The sequence below is a fragment of the Vulpes vulpes genome, chromosome 2 (assembly GCF_048418805.1).
Source record: "Vulpes vulpes isolate BD-2025 chromosome 2, VulVul3, whole genome shotgun sequence".
Taxonomy (NCBI): domain Eukaryota; kingdom Metazoa; phylum Chordata; class Mammalia; order Carnivora; family Canidae; genus Vulpes; species Vulpes vulpes.
In genome coordinates this window covers 77,812,171-77,829,256 of record NC_132781.1, presented here as the reverse complement: position 1 = coordinate 77,829,256, position 17,086 = coordinate 77,812,171, and the positions used below count along the sequence as shown (strand labels likewise).

The 17,086-nt window shown below is 35.0% G+C and overlaps 1 protein-coding gene across 4 annotated transcripts in view; it reads right to left on the bottom strand.

Annotated features, from left to right (window-relative positions):
* Nucleotides 1-1,637: 1,637 nt before the first annotated feature.
* The window catches only part of CHIC2 (cysteine rich hydrophobic domain 2), a 60,242-nt gene continuing 44,793 nt past the window's right edge, over nucleotides 1,638-17,086 (bottom strand). For 3 of the 4 annotated variants that reach the window (XR_011999891.1, XM_026016526.2, XM_026016528.2), the window contains one exon: nucleotides 1,638-15,188. Coding sequence is in view for 2 of the 4 variants with exons in the window: in XM_026016526.2 (XP_025872311.1) it covers nucleotides 15,138-15,188 (51 nt within the window). In the remaining 2 variants the exon portion in view is untranslated. The remainder of the gene's footprint in view (nucleotides 15,189-17,086) is intronic. The other variant, XR_011999890.1, reaches the window with a different exon arrangement.

The following is a 17,086-nucleotide window of genomic DNA, read 5'->3' as shown; positions in this document are numbered from 1 at the left end:
GAACCCTTCCTTCACCAAACCAATTTGAAGTAGGACTCTATTAAGAACAGTTCGATTTCATTGGAATGTATTTCTAGCCCTGTAACCTGGCATGCAAATCTACATTAATCAACCAGTAAACTGCATTAGCCACAGTGAGGGTCAATGGTTTTCAGACTATTTTCCTAAGACCTACTGTGGATTGGAAGATAATTTATTAACTGGATTTTTCTGTCTCACTCAGGAAGAGAAGTTCAACAGATCTTTAGGTTACAGCAGCGTCATCTCTTAGAAGTGTGCTTCAATACACTTTAAAAAAAACATTTTATTTATTTATTCATAGAGACACAGAGAGAGAGAGAGGCAGAGACACAGGCAGAGGGAGAAGCAGGCTCCATGCAGAGAGCCTGATGTGGGACTTGATCCAGGGTCTCCAGGATCATGCCCTGGGCTGCACGCGGCCCTAAACTGCTGCGCCACCGGGGCTGCCCTCAATACACTTTTTTTTTAAAGGAAATCTTCGTCTGCTATTCCCGGCCACAACTTACATGATTTAAATCTCTTTGATAACTGATAGGAAAATAAATACTAATAACTTAAACAAAATTTTAAAAACTCCACAATGTAATACAAATATTACCTTGTGGAAGGAAAACTGGCAACTTCTTCTGTGCCTTCTGAACTTTGAACAACAACAAAAAATGATGAAAGTTTTCTTTAAAGCTGTAGTTGTTGGAAATGACAAAGTCATGTAGATAGCGTGAGGCAATTTATTTCGTTTACTCGAATGTAATGGACAATCCTATGAGGAAGAGTATGCTAATAGCAGCATTTAATAGTAGATTTGACATATTGAGCTGGACTCCTTTGCTTTAGGAAAAGAGATTCGGTAATCTATTTTTAAACGGTTAAATTGGAGTAAAAGAAAACACGCTTGAAGTGGCATTAAAATGACAATAGTAAATTTGTAAATTTGTTTCCCCGCTTTTGTTTTTGAGAAAAAGGTATCTTAGAAAGGCAATTTTGTGAGTAGATGGATTTGCTGTGATAGTAAATTCTATCTTGTTTGAATTATTTTTGACATTCCCTTGGATTTGTTTTCAAAACTTCAGCAATTAGATCTGGCAGTTTCAAAAAGTTTAGACCTTTTCATGTTGAAGAAAGCAAAATAAGCATTTTGTCAAAACAAACGTGAAAATAAAACTCAAATTCTGAAATCTAAATGTTATTCCAAGGCAGAACCGTTTAGGATCTCTGGTCAGCGCTTTGAATTATTTAGAAACAAAAATCATTTTTCATTTTATTCTGTTTTATTATTTTTTTAATAAATATTTTATTTATTCATGAAAGACACACAGAGAGAAAGGCAGAGACATAGGCAGATGGAGAAGCAGGCTCCAGGCAGCGAGCCCGATGTGGGACTTGATCCTGAGACCTCGGATCACGCCCTGAGCCAGGGGCAGGTGCTCAACTGCTGAGCTCCCCAGGTGTCCCTATTCTTTCTGTTTTAAACTATTTCAATATTTCTCCAATTGATTTTAGACATCACTCAAAAGTATACTTAGGACAAATTTTAATATACTATTTAAGTTATCTGTAGGTTTCAACATTGCTAGCCCCGTACTTCATCTTCCTGTTTAAATAAAACATCCTCCAGGTAATTTTGAATGATTTAATGAATTTCATTTGTGATTTTAATACAAATTCATTCCACGAATGCAATCTTGATAAGTAAATCATAGTAGTTAATGGAGGAACCACAAAGATGACCAAGATTCTTCATGTTTTCTCCTTTGTGTCTGAAAATGTGGCATTCAATTATAACACATTTGAAGCACAGTGACAGGGGCTCCATACTGCTGGAAGAAGACAGTGTTAAGAAAGACAACTGTCAGAGTTCAGTAATCTTACATCAAAAGGCTGTATCTTCACTGATAGCTGCTTCTTCAAGAAGAGAACTCCAGTACCACACTGTCTTGATGATCACAGTTTTGTAGTGCAATCTGACATCTGGCATTGTGATGCCCCCAGCTCTGGTTTTCTTTTTTAATATTCTCCTAGCTATTTGGGGTCTTTTCTGATTCCACACAAATCTTAAGATGATTTGTTCCAACTCTGAAGAAAATGGAACAGAACAGAGAATCCAGAAATGGCCCCTCAACTCTATGGTCAACTAATATTCGACAAAGCAGGAAAGACTAACCACTGGAAAAAGGACAGTCTCTTCAATAATTGGTGCTGGGAAAATAGGACAGCCATATGCAGAAGAATGAAACTAGACCACTCTCCTACACCAGACACAAAGATACACTCAAAATGGATGAAAGATCTAAATGTGAGACAAGAATCCATCAAAATCCTAGAGGAGAACACAGGCAACACCCTTTTTGAATTTGGCCACAGCAACTTCTTGCAAGATACATCTATGAAGGCAAGGGAAACAAAAGCAAAAATGAATTATTGGGACTTATTCAAGATAGAAAGTTTCTGCACAGCAAAAGAAAAAGTCAACAAAACTAAAAGACAACATACAGATTGGGAGAAGTATTTGCAAATGACCTATCAGATAAAGGGCTAGTATCCAGGATCTATAAAGAACTTATTAAACTCAACAGCAAAGAAACAAACAATCCAATCATGAAATGGGCAAAAGACATGAAAAGAAATCTCACAGAGGAAGACACAGACATGGCCAACAAGCACACGAGGAAATGCTCTGCATCCCTTGCCATCAGGGAAATACACATCAAAACCACAATGAGATCCCACCTCACACCAGTGAGAATGGGGAAAATTAACAAGGCAGGAAACCACAAATGTTGGAGAGGATGTGGAGAAAGGGGAGCCCTCTTGCACTGTTGGTGGGAATGTGACCTGGTGCAGCCACTCTGGAAAACTGTGTGGAGGTTCCTCAAAGAGTTAAAAATAGACCTGCCCTACGACCCAGCAATTGCACTGCTGGGGATTTACCCCAAAGATATAGATGCAGTGAAACGCCGGGACACCTGCACCCCGATGTCTATAGCAGCAATGTCCACAGTAGCTAAACTGTGGAAGGAGCCTCGGTGTCCATCGACAGATGATGGATAGAGAAGATGTGGTCTATGTATACAATGGAATATTCCTCAGCCATTAGAAACGACAAATACCCACCATTTGCTTCGATGTGGATGTAACTGGAGGGTATGATGCTGAGTGAAATAAGTCAGTCCGAGAAGGACAAACATTATATGGTCTCATTCATTTGGGGAATATAAAAAATAGTGAAAGGGAATAAAGGGGAAAGGAGAGAAAATGAGTGAAAGTATCAGTGAGGGAAACGAACACGGGGTGGTGGAAAGGGAGGGGGGAGGGGGGACAGGGGAACTGGGTGACGGGCACTGACGGGGGCACTTGACGGGATGTGAGCACTGGGTGTTATACTATATGTTGTATATTGAACTCCAATAAAAATTTTAAAAAAAGAGAGAACTCCAAACTATGTAAGTTTCTGAGAGTGCTCCAGGCATTCAAAGGAAAAGCACATCCATAAAAGTATTAAAAATTCTGATTTTCGAGGCTCATGGTTTTATCAAAAATATATCTAAAACTGATTTTTTTTAATAGCTGCTGAATTTGCAAACTATACAAGACCAAGTTCTGCAATGGGAGATCCTGGTTAAAGGGCTTCCAGTCAAGAAAAACAGCTTTAGATGTTGTAACTTCCTGCAGCTGAATAGTTAACACACTTCAAATTCATATGATACACGATTTTCTTCTTCAATCACAGCCTAGAGTCATAATGTCATCATTACTGACGCTGATAACTAAAAGTAGGGCCTTTCCTGTCATTTCTCAGGCACCTGCTTGTCAATTATTCTCAACTGGCAGCCTGCTGGACAGCCGGCTCCCTGAGCACAGAGTTCTTAGTTCCAACATTGCAATTCATTACGCTAGCCAGCCACTATTTCCTCCACAACCCTTTCAAATTCCTTGTAACTTCACAGAACTTCCCAAAGTAGAATATGTTTACAGGAATGACAAACCGAAGTTGAATAATTCTAATCTCTAGTGAATATTAACTGTCAAACATTCCATTTCTATATTGTCACTCATTATCAAGACTGTTGATTTCCATCCATGTGGATGCAGAACTAGAGTGGCAAGTCTATGGAAAATTGGCTTACTACATAGCTGAGCAATGATGCTCAGACTACACTTCATTATCCTCAAGCATTTGTTACCTAAGGGAACATTACACGGGGTTTATGTGCATAGATCTATAGAAAATGTAAAGTAGGGTTCACTGAAATTAATGTTGCTACACATTACAGTGAGCTCACACTTTAAAATAAAAAGGGAAATTAATGGTAAGGAAACAGGATATAGTTAAGTTAGCATTACATTATTCACTGTTTGCTTGGAAAATGCAATGAGAACACACACATACAAATCAGTATTTGTAGACCTGCCTTTGTAATTTAAAATGTTAATGACATGTAAATTTTTTCAATACAAAATTCATGAATGTTCATCTCTAGGCTACATTGTGTCCAACCTTGCTGGAGTCCTTTTTTGATTTTATTAGTACCAAAAGTCCCTCATTGTCCATTTCTCTTCCATCTCACCACCACCAAAGAAAATACACTTGACAATCACAATCAGAATGGTGGCAGTAAAACATAAAATAATTTTAATTTACAAAACAACACACCCCTTGCATTTTTTTGTAACGAAATCAAGTTTTTGGGTTCCAAGCTATTCATCATGAAGAGAATGTGTTTAATTTGATGTGAAGTTGGCTACCCAGCAGTCTAGTCAGGCCGTAGAATGTTTAACTCAGGGCCTGGTAGGCTGCCAGCCATTCTGAATGTTTTCACACGGACCAGCAATAAATAATTAAATGTCTAAGTCACAGTTCTCAGGTTGGGCAGTAGATAGAGCTAAAATCTCCTCACTTCTGGAGATTAAAGATTGGGGGAATTTTTTGGTCCGACAATTTGCTTCAGGAGATACTCTTGCAGTTACACAGAATCAGTTTTGATAATGCTTTCTGGATTTAAAAACGATAACTCCTAGGATTTTTTAATCACTGAATTTGCAAAGAAGACTATTTATAGCACTTATTGCAGGAATGACCCCACATTTGTAAACTAGAGTTCCTATGTCTGGTTTTAGTCCTGGTGCTGTCGCTAACCATCTAGGATCGTAGACAAGTGACAAACTTCCTAGGTCATTATAAGGTTAGAATGGGGAGGGAAGGTGTCTTACCATAATTGAGAGCATTTTTCAAAATACACAGGCTCTCCTTTCCTCTCCACCCACTTCTAATGGGGATGGGGATACAGTTATGTATAGTTGAAAAACAGAAACACTCCCCAGTTGATTTTAATGCATATTTCCCATAGGACACCTTCGGGGTTTCTTCAGCTCGCAAAGACCACATTTTTAATCAACGGATGTAAGAGCAAGAGCCACTACTGACAGACCTGGAAGAGAAGTTAGTGTTTTTCAACACACATCCTTTCTTCAAAGCTCTTTTATCAGCCTCATTGTTGGTGGTTTTGATAGTATTTACAAGCCTGCCATGCATTTACAAATAACCTACCTCATCTTTGCCCTAAATAAAGAAATACTAGTCAATCGAGGCAGAGGGATTGATTTCTTACACTTGCATTCTTTTATAAAATAATCTTCCAGCAGGTAGTAGTATATTACATACAGAAGACTCACTAAGAAGAACTGGATTTATCAGAGTCTATAAATCTTAGAATACTTCTGATAAATGTTACCTATATTTGGAAAATAATTTCACAAAAGTTTCTGGTACATGTTGGATGCTCAAAGTAAAACTACACTGCTTGTGTTTTGCCTACATGAACAAAACAGGTTTGCCTACCTCTTAAGGTCAGGCTGTCCAAGCACAGGAATTCTAAAGTTTAAAGTAATGTAAAAGTCACTTTCAATGGATTAATACCAACTGGGGGTGGGGGTGGGGTTGAGCTCTCAATATAGAATACAAAAATACTATGTTTCTCATGTCTCACTACCTTTCACCTATAATTAATTCTTAGCTATTCTCCTCATTCTTACAAATTCTCAATTTCAGGATTATAGCGTGGAAGAATGGTAGCATTAATACAGAAACCACTGACAAATACAGTCACATATGTCAGGCTGAAGATATCAATTCATCCCTATACTTTTCAACTTTAGTCTTTAAGCTATAGGTAATTCATATTAAAAGCTTTAAAAATATTACAGGAAGGAAAAATAGCCATACCCAGAAATATGGGTATACCACGATTTGGAGATAGAAGACAAAAATTCTTACCAGATTTAGTCTGCAAGTTGGGATTTTATCTATGAAGCACAGCAGTTGACACACATCTTCTGGGAAAACCATCTAATGAAAAGGTACTATAAACAGAGGAATTAAGGATTTCCTTTTCAAATGTTCTTTATAAATTTCATATTTTCCACTGGTAGCAGAATGCCTTTGCAAATTTATGCTTCTTGCCCAGATCATTCAACATTAAAGAACTATTAGAGTTTTTACTGATGTAATTAATTAATTGTTTTGACAGAAACAGTCATTTCTTGTCTCCAAATAATGCAAGCTTGTCCTTTTTAACACTTGAGATACTTCCTTTGTGATCAATTTTAAATTTGCTCAGACTTGTGTAGCAATATTCTTCATGGTTTCTACATTCTTTTTGACAGTTCTAATTTAGAACGTCTAAAAATTTTTCAAGTTATATCAGTGCAGTATTTGTGCTGGTTAAAAAACAAAACAAAGCTAAGCCATGGGCATTAATAGCAGACTGAGCAATGTACACCACTGAAAGCGTATGTAGGGCTGTGCCACAAAGGCATCTCTTAGCCACCTTCAACGTACCGCGACCCAAGCAAATCATTTCACTGGTGCAAGATGGGACTCCTTGCCTTCTCCTCCCACTCAGAATGTTTGAGTTTTACGTAAGTGAAGAGAGCCTTTGAAGTCTAGAATAGGATACCAAACAAGGAGCACAGAACCAAAACCTTCAATTTAACAATCTAGTTAACATCCTTCTCATCCAGTGACTGACATACCAACAACAATATTTGAATATGCTAATCCACACAACCCAAAGAACTGGTTCATCCAGAGGGCTTCCTTTAAAGGACAACTAAGGTCATAAGGTATGGAAAGCCTAGCCTCACTCATGCAGGAAGAAGAGTTCAAAAAAGAGATCTGGGGGTGAGAGGGAGAAACATCTCTTTGCCACTCGAGACAAGAGTTTCTCATTTTTAAGGGCCCTGTGTTGGTCAATGAGGTAATCTGTGGTATGCAGCCTGGGCTCCAAAAAGTGGGTGGTCTCTGCAGAGGGAGGTGCTCACTCACTCTACCTCTGGCCAGAGCCAGTTCCTGCAGCTGGACCGAAGGCAGCCCACAGACTACACTCGGCACATTTCTTCATTTCTCACTTGAGTGCCCTTCTTTAGTTCCCTTTCAACTGCCCACTTTATATCGGCTTCATTACACCACCGCTCCATTTGTAATGTAAATTGGGAAACTCGGGGAAGTTTTTCTTTTGGCCTTGTCTACGGAAGAATACGGAGAGGTATTCAAAACGTATTAACACAAATCAATGGCACCAATAAAAGCAAAATCTCCTTAGCAACATAATCTTGATTGCAAAAGGAGAACTGAGAGCATTTAGCAGAACAGTGGCCCACATGGAATACGCATTTGTCTGGAAGAATCCAGCACAAAGCCTAAAAGAGAGATTTTGAAAAAATCCAAAATTAACTCACAGGGAACAGTTACTCTTTTTTTCAAAAGTACACAATTGGCTACATTAAATCTATCGTGTGCTTTTGGCTCAGCAACATTGTATCACACCACTTTGCAAACTGAAATTACAACACCCTGCATGCTTCACATGAGTTACAGGGTGTTTTTTGTTTGTTTTGTTTTTTGAGGTTTTTTTTTTTTTCCTTCCTTGATTTCTTTAGTAAAGCAAACAAAAAAGTCTCAAGAAATATTCATCTCACACACAATGCAAAGAAAATTGAATGGCTATCTAACAATATCTAAGACTGTAGGTACAAAAGGTTGGGCTATCTTTTTAGGCTTTCTGTGCTGGGTTCTAAGATAGTAAAGCCTGCCAGGGGTAATGGCATTTTTGCCTGGGTCTCCATTTGTGAAAAAGGAAACTGAATACACTTCTGAGAACTCTCATATTTTGTCAGAATGAAAATAAGAAGTGAGTGAAAGAACAGGAATCCTGAAAATAAGGAATCAATTCTTTTAAAACTACAACACTTAGATGATTCGAGGAGATAAATAGTCCACAAACACAAAATTTCCCTTAGTTTTTAAATGGTTCAAAGAGAATTGTCCTTTTGTATTTTAACTAAAGCAAACCAGGTGATGGGGGCGAAGGCATCTTTATTGCCAACCATAAACTGAGGTACAGTTTATCTTAGAATGAAGTGTGTGCGCACGTGTGTGTGTGCACATACACGTATTTTTCCCCATCTATGTGGAACTACTTCTTAAAGATTTGCACTAGAATCTGGGTCAATCAAGTAAAATGAAAAAGTAAAAGTGTGTTCAACAAGTAGTTATTTGAAACAATACAACAGATAAACTCTAAATAGTGCCAAATATGTGATGTGTATTTACAGTAGTGATTAGAATTCTTTCTGCTGCCCCCTGAAAGCTTAAAAACCAGTGCTAAACCTAAAAATAGGGTTCTCAGATAACTAAGAACCCTATTTTAAAAGCTGTATTGGCTTTTAAAATTTAGGGACAACTTAAATAAGATCTTTGGTGAAAAAAAGACAATATGTAAGTTGTATGTTTTCTATTTTTTCTAACTATGTGCAACTTATGAATACATAAATACAAAATTTCTTTATTATGCATGGTTCCTAGCCTCACATTCATAATGTCAACTACTTTATCCGCAGATATTTGTACAGGTCATATCTACGGAAGTATTTGTGTATGTATTCATTCATAAGGTCATTTTGACAGACATCATTAGTTTGGCCAATTTCTTTTAAAGTAATTTAATCTCTACTTAAGTACTAGGCTCTCTTTTCCAACTTCACCTAAAATTGGCTTAAAATCTTATTTAATATAGTATAGTCTTTAAAGACCAAATGCTGTAAATTAGCCCACATTTTAGTTTCAAGCACAGAATCATGCATTACAACCAACTCACTTAACAACAAAAACTCAACTAGCCAAAGCAAGCAAGCAGAGAAAAAGTAAAAAAAAAAAAAAGTCCCCTAGTTCAAATTAGAAATCCATTTGTTTACTAGGAAAACCCTGTCAATTAACATTTGATTCTTTTTGATTCATTTTTTTTAAAGACTTGATTTTGTAAGACTAAATATACTGCAACCAACATGGAACCAAAAACCAAACTACCCATCTACATATTTCTTCACAATTATGAAGGCCAACAAATTTTTATCTAACAATAAAAAATCTTGTATTAGATGTTTGACAATGGTGTTAATTTCTTAATAATGTAAAAAATATAACATATACCTTTAAAATTCAACTGTATATTTTACCAAAGTTATTTTCATTTTTTAAAATGTTACTAGACTTACCTGAATGTAACCAGAATTACCTGAAAGCAAATAGGGACCTTATCTTGGGTCTACATAATTAATTACTCAACCATCGTAAGTTTCTGATTATTTTATTTGAAAATTATTCCATGCTTATTAAGGATATAGGAATAAATTCCAAAAATCCTTTAGTGTTTTTTAAAAAATTGTCACACTTACATTATAAAAGATAAATAAAAGAATACTTTATTCAAAGTAGCCTCCCATTATCTTCTCAAAGGACATGATAGCAGAGGAAGACTATCTAGAACAATATTTTTTCTTTCTTTAAAAAAAATAAGTTCCATTGTCATACATAAAGTATAAAAGGAAGCATAAAGCTGTGTGCAATTGCATAATTTTGCCCCTTGTAAATCAAAGCGTAGGATAACAATGTAGTTATTTCTCTCACACGGTAGATTTCAGCATACTGCTTTTCAATGTCTACCTTGCTTCCACTGCCAGCTTCATAATACTTAGCTCCTCTGAGAGGACAAAATGTCATTCATTAGCTCCAACAAATGTAAAAAGAAATAAGAGACTTTAAAAGAGCTTTGATAACTTCAGTTAAAACAAACTCCTGTTTGTGAAGACTTCATGGCAATGCAAGGAGATTATTGTAATTACCTAACTAAATAAGCTGCTACTAGGAGAGAAAGGAGTTGGTCTTTTATTAGTGCAAAAGGTTTCTTGAAGGAGTAGAATCAATCCTTCTAGAACATTTTAAATCCGTATAGTATTTATGTCAAGAACTGGAACCAGTTATACTAAATTACAAACCAGCAGGAGAGAGAACAGGAGAGGAAATTTGCAGTTTGAGAATGTCTTATGGTCCAATACAATAGCCAAAACATTGATCCATTACTTGTCTTCTCTTAAAGGCTGGTTGATGCTCTTTAAAAATAAATACATAAAATTCTGGCTTATCTGCCAAAATTAAGAATGCCTACTATGGTTAATTTATTAAAATATTTCTGAGATAAAGAGCTGAGAAAGCAATATACTCTCTTTCATAAAGAGAAAAAAGCAAAAGCAGCCAACTCTCCAATTCAGCACCATGTTTATGAAGTAGAGGAAATGCTATTTAAGGAGCAGGCATGATTTTGCTTAGGTATCTGTAATTATATCTGAAAAGGTCTTATTAGAAAGAAGCTTTTCTCAAGTATTTAATGTCTATGTGATTTTTAAACATGCAAATCATTACTATAAATATATATAGGAAGTACTCTCTTAATTTTAAATGCAAAATTTGATAGTAACTCAGGTTTCTGCTGACTATGTAAATAAGTCAAAAAGCTACTCGTTCACTTCTATTCTTATATAGACCTTAGTAAATAATAGCAAAAAAAAAAAAATTGTAAAATATGAGGTAGTCATAGTTATCTTCCTTTTGTGGAAAAAGATAAAATGCAAAGAAGCCAAGTAATTTGATAATTTTGCAGAACATCAGACATAACTTCAAAATCAGGATTAGCATTCTAAATTTCTATCTTCAGTATTGTCTATTAAGGCTACAAAGAACCTCTGTTGTTTCAATTCACAATGATGGCAGGAAGGGGAATACTGCTCCCTAGTACACAGAATTATGACTACTAACAAACATAAACAATATTTAGGCTTCTCTTATATTACTATCTAAAAAGCTCTGTAAAAGTACAGAACAAGATAATAACTCAAGTTTCAACTTAATATAAAAGGTATGTTCACATTTCAACTTAATATAAAAGGTATATTCCTAAAAATAAGAAAGTTGGCAATTATATCTAAAAGTATACTTAACACAACTATTATGGGATAATTAATAGTTTGGTTTAGGATTGGCCTTAAGCCTATTCCTTCTGCCATAAGACTAGATATAAATCAGCTTTCTTCAGAAATGGTGGTTTGAGAAGCTCCACATGCAACCGTCCTATTATCCTCTCCCTGCAATGTCTGGACTGATAAGGTCTGTTGAAAAGGAAAATATCAATTGTACCGCTGCATCAGTGGGAAATTTAAGTTAAGAAACTTTTAAAATGCAAGTACCACCTTAGCAGAATTGAGAGTGTCACCCATTAATCACTTAATGTGACTAACTCACTTTAATTGGCCTTCTAGACACCCAGCTAAGAATGCAAAAGAATTACCATTTGTACTGTGAGCTCTGGGGAAGGAAGACAAAAGGCAATGTGAACTATGTCCCTGTCTGGATGAAGACTGGACATCAAGAGGGCAGCAAAAGGACCCAAACTGCTTCAGTAGGATAAAGAAGAGAAGAGGGTCCAGGACTAGATGTTGGAATTCAGTCAAAGACAGTTTTAAACAGATTGTACTTCTGATTTAGTACTACTGACCAATACTTAAACCAAAGCAAATATTTACAGTGAAAATCAGGCATGCAGCTAAAGGTTATAAATGCAAAGCAGAATACCATAAAAGTTAAAACAGTCTACGTACATAATGTTACATAAGACTATTGTAGTTTGAATGCATGCAACTGTGGGTCCAGCTGTACAGGTTACTATTAATATCATTCTTTTATAACCCAAGATTGATTTGGAATGTTGTCAAAGTTTTATGCAGTTTGCCTGTGTCTACTAATATAAAGAAGCAATCAGAAGTTGTCTACAAATAAAACCGAAAACCATGGAGAAAGTTGTAGTTCTTCCTGATTTAAAATTGTTCAATTATAAAAGTAGTTTCTCTAGTAAGAAAAGAAAATAATTGCTTACTATTAAAAGTTTGAACACGTTTTGAGTTTCAGCCAAAATTACATGTTTATATTTCAAATGAATGGAACCTAGCCTTTAATTAAAGAGTCTTAATAAAGCATCTATGACCATTTTTATATGAGTAGGATGAACCTCTTGTGAGCAGGGCCAGTATCTGCCTTAGAAACTAAATGTGTCACTTGAGTTTTACTTATTAGTCTTTAGGTTCTAGAGTACATATTTTAACCCAGATATGTAATAGTCATGTGTTAAAATAAATAAGCTTTGCAAATAAATGTTTCTCCACAAGAATGATGGACTACCTGTAAAACGCCAGTAATATATAAACAAAGTTCATTAAGTTATTCACTTAGCCTATGTAAATCCTACACATATAATTCTATACGTACTCTGAAAAATCTATACTAGATTTTCTGCCAATAATACCTTTCTTCGGCCAGTTTTAAAACTACTTACGCTTCATATCTCACAAACTTTAAGTCAGAAAACAGGAACTGAAGAACAATTATCATTTTAAATACTTCCTTTGGACTAATGTTCACACAACATAGGCATCTCTGACATTTCTAATTTCCAGTAACATGGGAACTTAGATTCATGAATCAAGAAAAGATAAGCCAGAGGGCTTAACTAGGGGCCACAAAGAAAAGACCAAACATGGAAATCTAACGGCTCAAGGCGTAGCTGGCTAATGGCAATGCGACATATTAAGCATTCCTGGTTCTTTTCTACATATACATTAGAAATGTCAGAGTGTACATTTCTAGGGGGACCTTAGAGCAACTGACATACCTCTCAAAATCAGAAAAGCTTTAAAAGGATTCCGTATAGGAATTTAGGTATACTAAATACTAACAACTACAAAAATTATCTTACTGCTACAATATTCTTTGGGGAATGATTTTTAAATTGAAATTTCCAGAAGACTAATAATAGGAGAAAAAAATTATACCTAAATAGATACAGTTGTTCCTATAAAGCTGATCAATATGGTACCCTACAAATTTACAGAATTTAGGACACTGTGTTGCAGAGTCTACAGTTATATTTTTCTGCTCTTTCAGAATCCAGAGGCAGTTGGCCTTCTCCAGACAATAATCTTTCACATTGAAACCATATAGGAATACTAGTTTTTGAATAGCATTACCTTTCAGTTCCACTACTTGAAAGTGGTAGGACACACCCTGGACACAAGGTCAATAAAGCGAGAAGTACTGGAATTATTTGTACTTTGAGCTCTTCATAGGAAAAGTGGTTCATAAATTCAAGTTGCGAAGTGTTTTGGAGGGCAATGGAAACAATTAATTCTCAAGTAAAAAAAAAAAAAAAAACAACCAAACCACCCTAGTTTTTAAGATAGTTCCTAATGTCCAATATAAGATATAGGATATAAGATATTAGAATCCAACTGTTCAAATTTATATAGAATTACAGTACTTTGGAGAAGTACAGAGAAATACTTTTAAAAAATACAGGTATATAAATTAATGAAACTGGTATTTAAAAGATTTAATACAAGGAGAAAAGATATTGTATAGTGGTACCAATTCTTAATACAAATTAGTAAGCATAGTTTATATAATTTCAAAAGTTATTCACATTATTGCTAGATACCACAGCTGTATGGAACAAGTTTTTGACACACATTAAAACTTGTATAATGCCAGGTCTATAAAAACAGAAATTTACACATAAGCCACTCAGAAATTTAGAAAGTTTTAAAACACATGGAGATATGTACAACCAAAAAGAAAGAAAAAAAAATATGTATGTGTATAGTTAAAAGAAACAAACTAATCTGAAACTTATATGTCACATTCTCAATCAAAAAAGTATACATAACTGGACTGAAAGCAAACTAGTGGATAAAAACAGTACTAAATATGTCCTCCATTTCTTAGTAATAATCTAAGTATCAATGGGGTATTAAACACCAGTTTACTTTTAGTTCTAGAACTTTTGCTTTCTTTCAAAAACTTTTCAGAAACATAGCCATTTTACAATTATGTTAGATTGGGAGAAATATTTTCCTTAGAAATTTTTTAAAGGACTATTTCCATACTTTTCTATATAATATTTGATAAACGATAAAAAATAACGCAAGTAAGGCCATTATTATCATCTTGATCAAAAATATACACAGATTGTAATGCTACCGTATTTTGTGATCCTGAGCTCTAGTAACCATTAGGTGCATGCATACCATTCATTATTTGTCTATTCTAATAAAAATAATTTAATCCTGCCTTACTACCTCTGAAGACAGAAATACTTTCAAATTTTTTTTGATAGGTTTTCATAATGTTAGGGATATTTCTGCTGTAAACAAGAGCATTAGGAATTGTATGGGAAAGGATGTGTTAGGTTCAAAAAGCTATTAAAGAAAACTTATTGTTTTAAAATAACAACTATTTTAAATTTTAAAAGGAAGAAAAATAATACAAAGAGTGTGCTTGCTAGAATAGATAAGTAGAGCCTTACAAAAGTGTTCTTCTATATTATGAAATTAATAAATAAAGGACTGTGTGTACCTTGGTGAAAAATAAAAAAGGCTGGCCACTTTTTATGCTAAGTTCAAATGTATTTTTTCGATAATACAAAAAAGTAATCCTTGAAAATCAGAATACATAACAGAAAAGAGCACAATAACTTAAGTATTAAACATCTGTATGAAATAACTTGCAAAGTTTGACAAAAATGCACACTTAGAACATGCGGTTATTTAAAAAAACAAAAACAGAAAAAAACACCACACGATTCTGTAGAACCAATGTTATGTCACCACCAGGAGAGCACCAAGCAAGGCACCATTGGAAAGACAACATACTTGGAAAGTCTCTATAAATAAAGTAAATGCTAATCTGGTCGAAAAATCGGTGTCTTTGGTAAAAATTCTATGAGGATGACCTGTAGAAGAAGAAAAAAAAGTTTTAAAAAAAGATGTAAATGGATTTTTATCTTAAAAAAATTTCAGTTCTATTTCATCACTTACAGCCATTTTGATAGTGCCCCTGAAGCAGAATGTATGCAGGGATGAATGAGGAAGGGAGCCAGAGCTAGCATCTTTTGAGAACCGACTACATACCAAGTGTCTAATACACTATGGATCTATTTAACCATAACAACTTCTCTATGAGGCAAGTATTATCACTCTCATTTTACAGATGAGGAAACTGATGATTCAAGTAAGTGTAACACCATGTACTGTGGAGTCAACCTGAACAAATGACTACCTTACCTCGTCCTTTCTACTAGAGCACAATGTGGTTACAACCAACCCAGTATTTATTTCTCCTGCCTTCCTCGTTTTTATCTCACTCAATTCTATAGGTCTTTAGGTTCTAGATTTGTTCTCATTTTACCCTACCAGGGTATGTAATCTCTTGATAAAGGGTCCTATAGCTCTTTAATTTTTTAAAAAAAGCTTTTTTCTTCTTAGGTCAGCAAAATTAGAAATTAAATTTGCTCCAAAGGAACTTTTACTAAGAAACTGAAGGAAAACCAGTAAAAACAAAACACAGTAACACAGAAAAACACAAGTTGACCAAAGCTAATTTTTATTCCAAACTTGAGCTGCCTTAAACGATAATCAATTCTTTCCCTTGTTCCAACTCTGTATGAAATTGATACTAAACAAAACATTATTTGAACAGCTTCCAACTTTGGTGAATTCCTCATTTTTCTTTCAGAAACTTGTCCTCATATAACCTCCAGGTTTGGACACTCTTCTACATTTAGCCAAATGGGCCAGAAACTTTTGTTTTCACTCTTCAATTCTCCTGACTTTTGATCTGCCTCAATAAAGAAGGCTCTCCCACACACAGCTCAAAAATATTTCTCTATTTGGTTATTTGGTTCTCCTGTACTAAGCTTTAGGTACCACCCTTTGCCACTCTTCTGACCTGGTATTTGATGACAAGATGTTCACTAGCTTCCTGTCTAGCTTTTTATTTGAGCGAGATTTCCCTGTTTCTCAGTTTCCTCATGTAAGAAAATAAAGGGACTGGACTAGATGACAAAATTCAATGCAGCTCTAAAATTTGATGATTAAACTATCTGATTTGATGTTTAAACTACTTATGAGTTAACATTCAATAAACACTTCTATAATTTCAAACATGTCCTCATCAGAGATAGTTTTTATAATTTCAGATCTTAGGTATAGGGATTACATTTTACAGTATTTACTACATAATGCAAAATAATTAGGCTACTTTTAACTGTATTTGAATTATCATTAGTTTTTTTTATCATTAGTTTTTAAAGACTATATCCTACAGCCTCTTTTCCTTCAGAAGTCACACAGACACTGCCACTTGTCTTATTTCTTCTAAATCATACTGTTCTACTGTATTTGAAAAAAAGAAAAGTTGGTATTTTTTCTAGATTGTCCCCAGTATTCAAAACATAATCAAGGAGAATTATTTTCCTTTAACTAACAAATGATATTTCTGTAAGTTAAAGAAAAGTGAAGGTCAAAGAGAAAAGTGGTAAAAAAAGGGACCCAATTCATTAGAAAAATAAAGCACTCTCTTCTTACTATTTTGCTATCTCAACTTTTGAATGGGGAGATATTTTTGTTTTGTTTTGTTTTGTTTTAAAGATTTTATTTATTTATTCATGAGACAGACAGAGAGAGAGGCAGAGACACAGGCAGAGGGAGAAACAGGCTCCATGCAGGGAGCCCGACATGGGACTCGATCCCGGGTCTCCAGGATCACGCCCTGGGCTGAAGGCAGATGCTCAACCACTGAGCTACCTGGGCTGCCCGAATAGGGAGATTTTGAAATTATGTTATTCCCCCA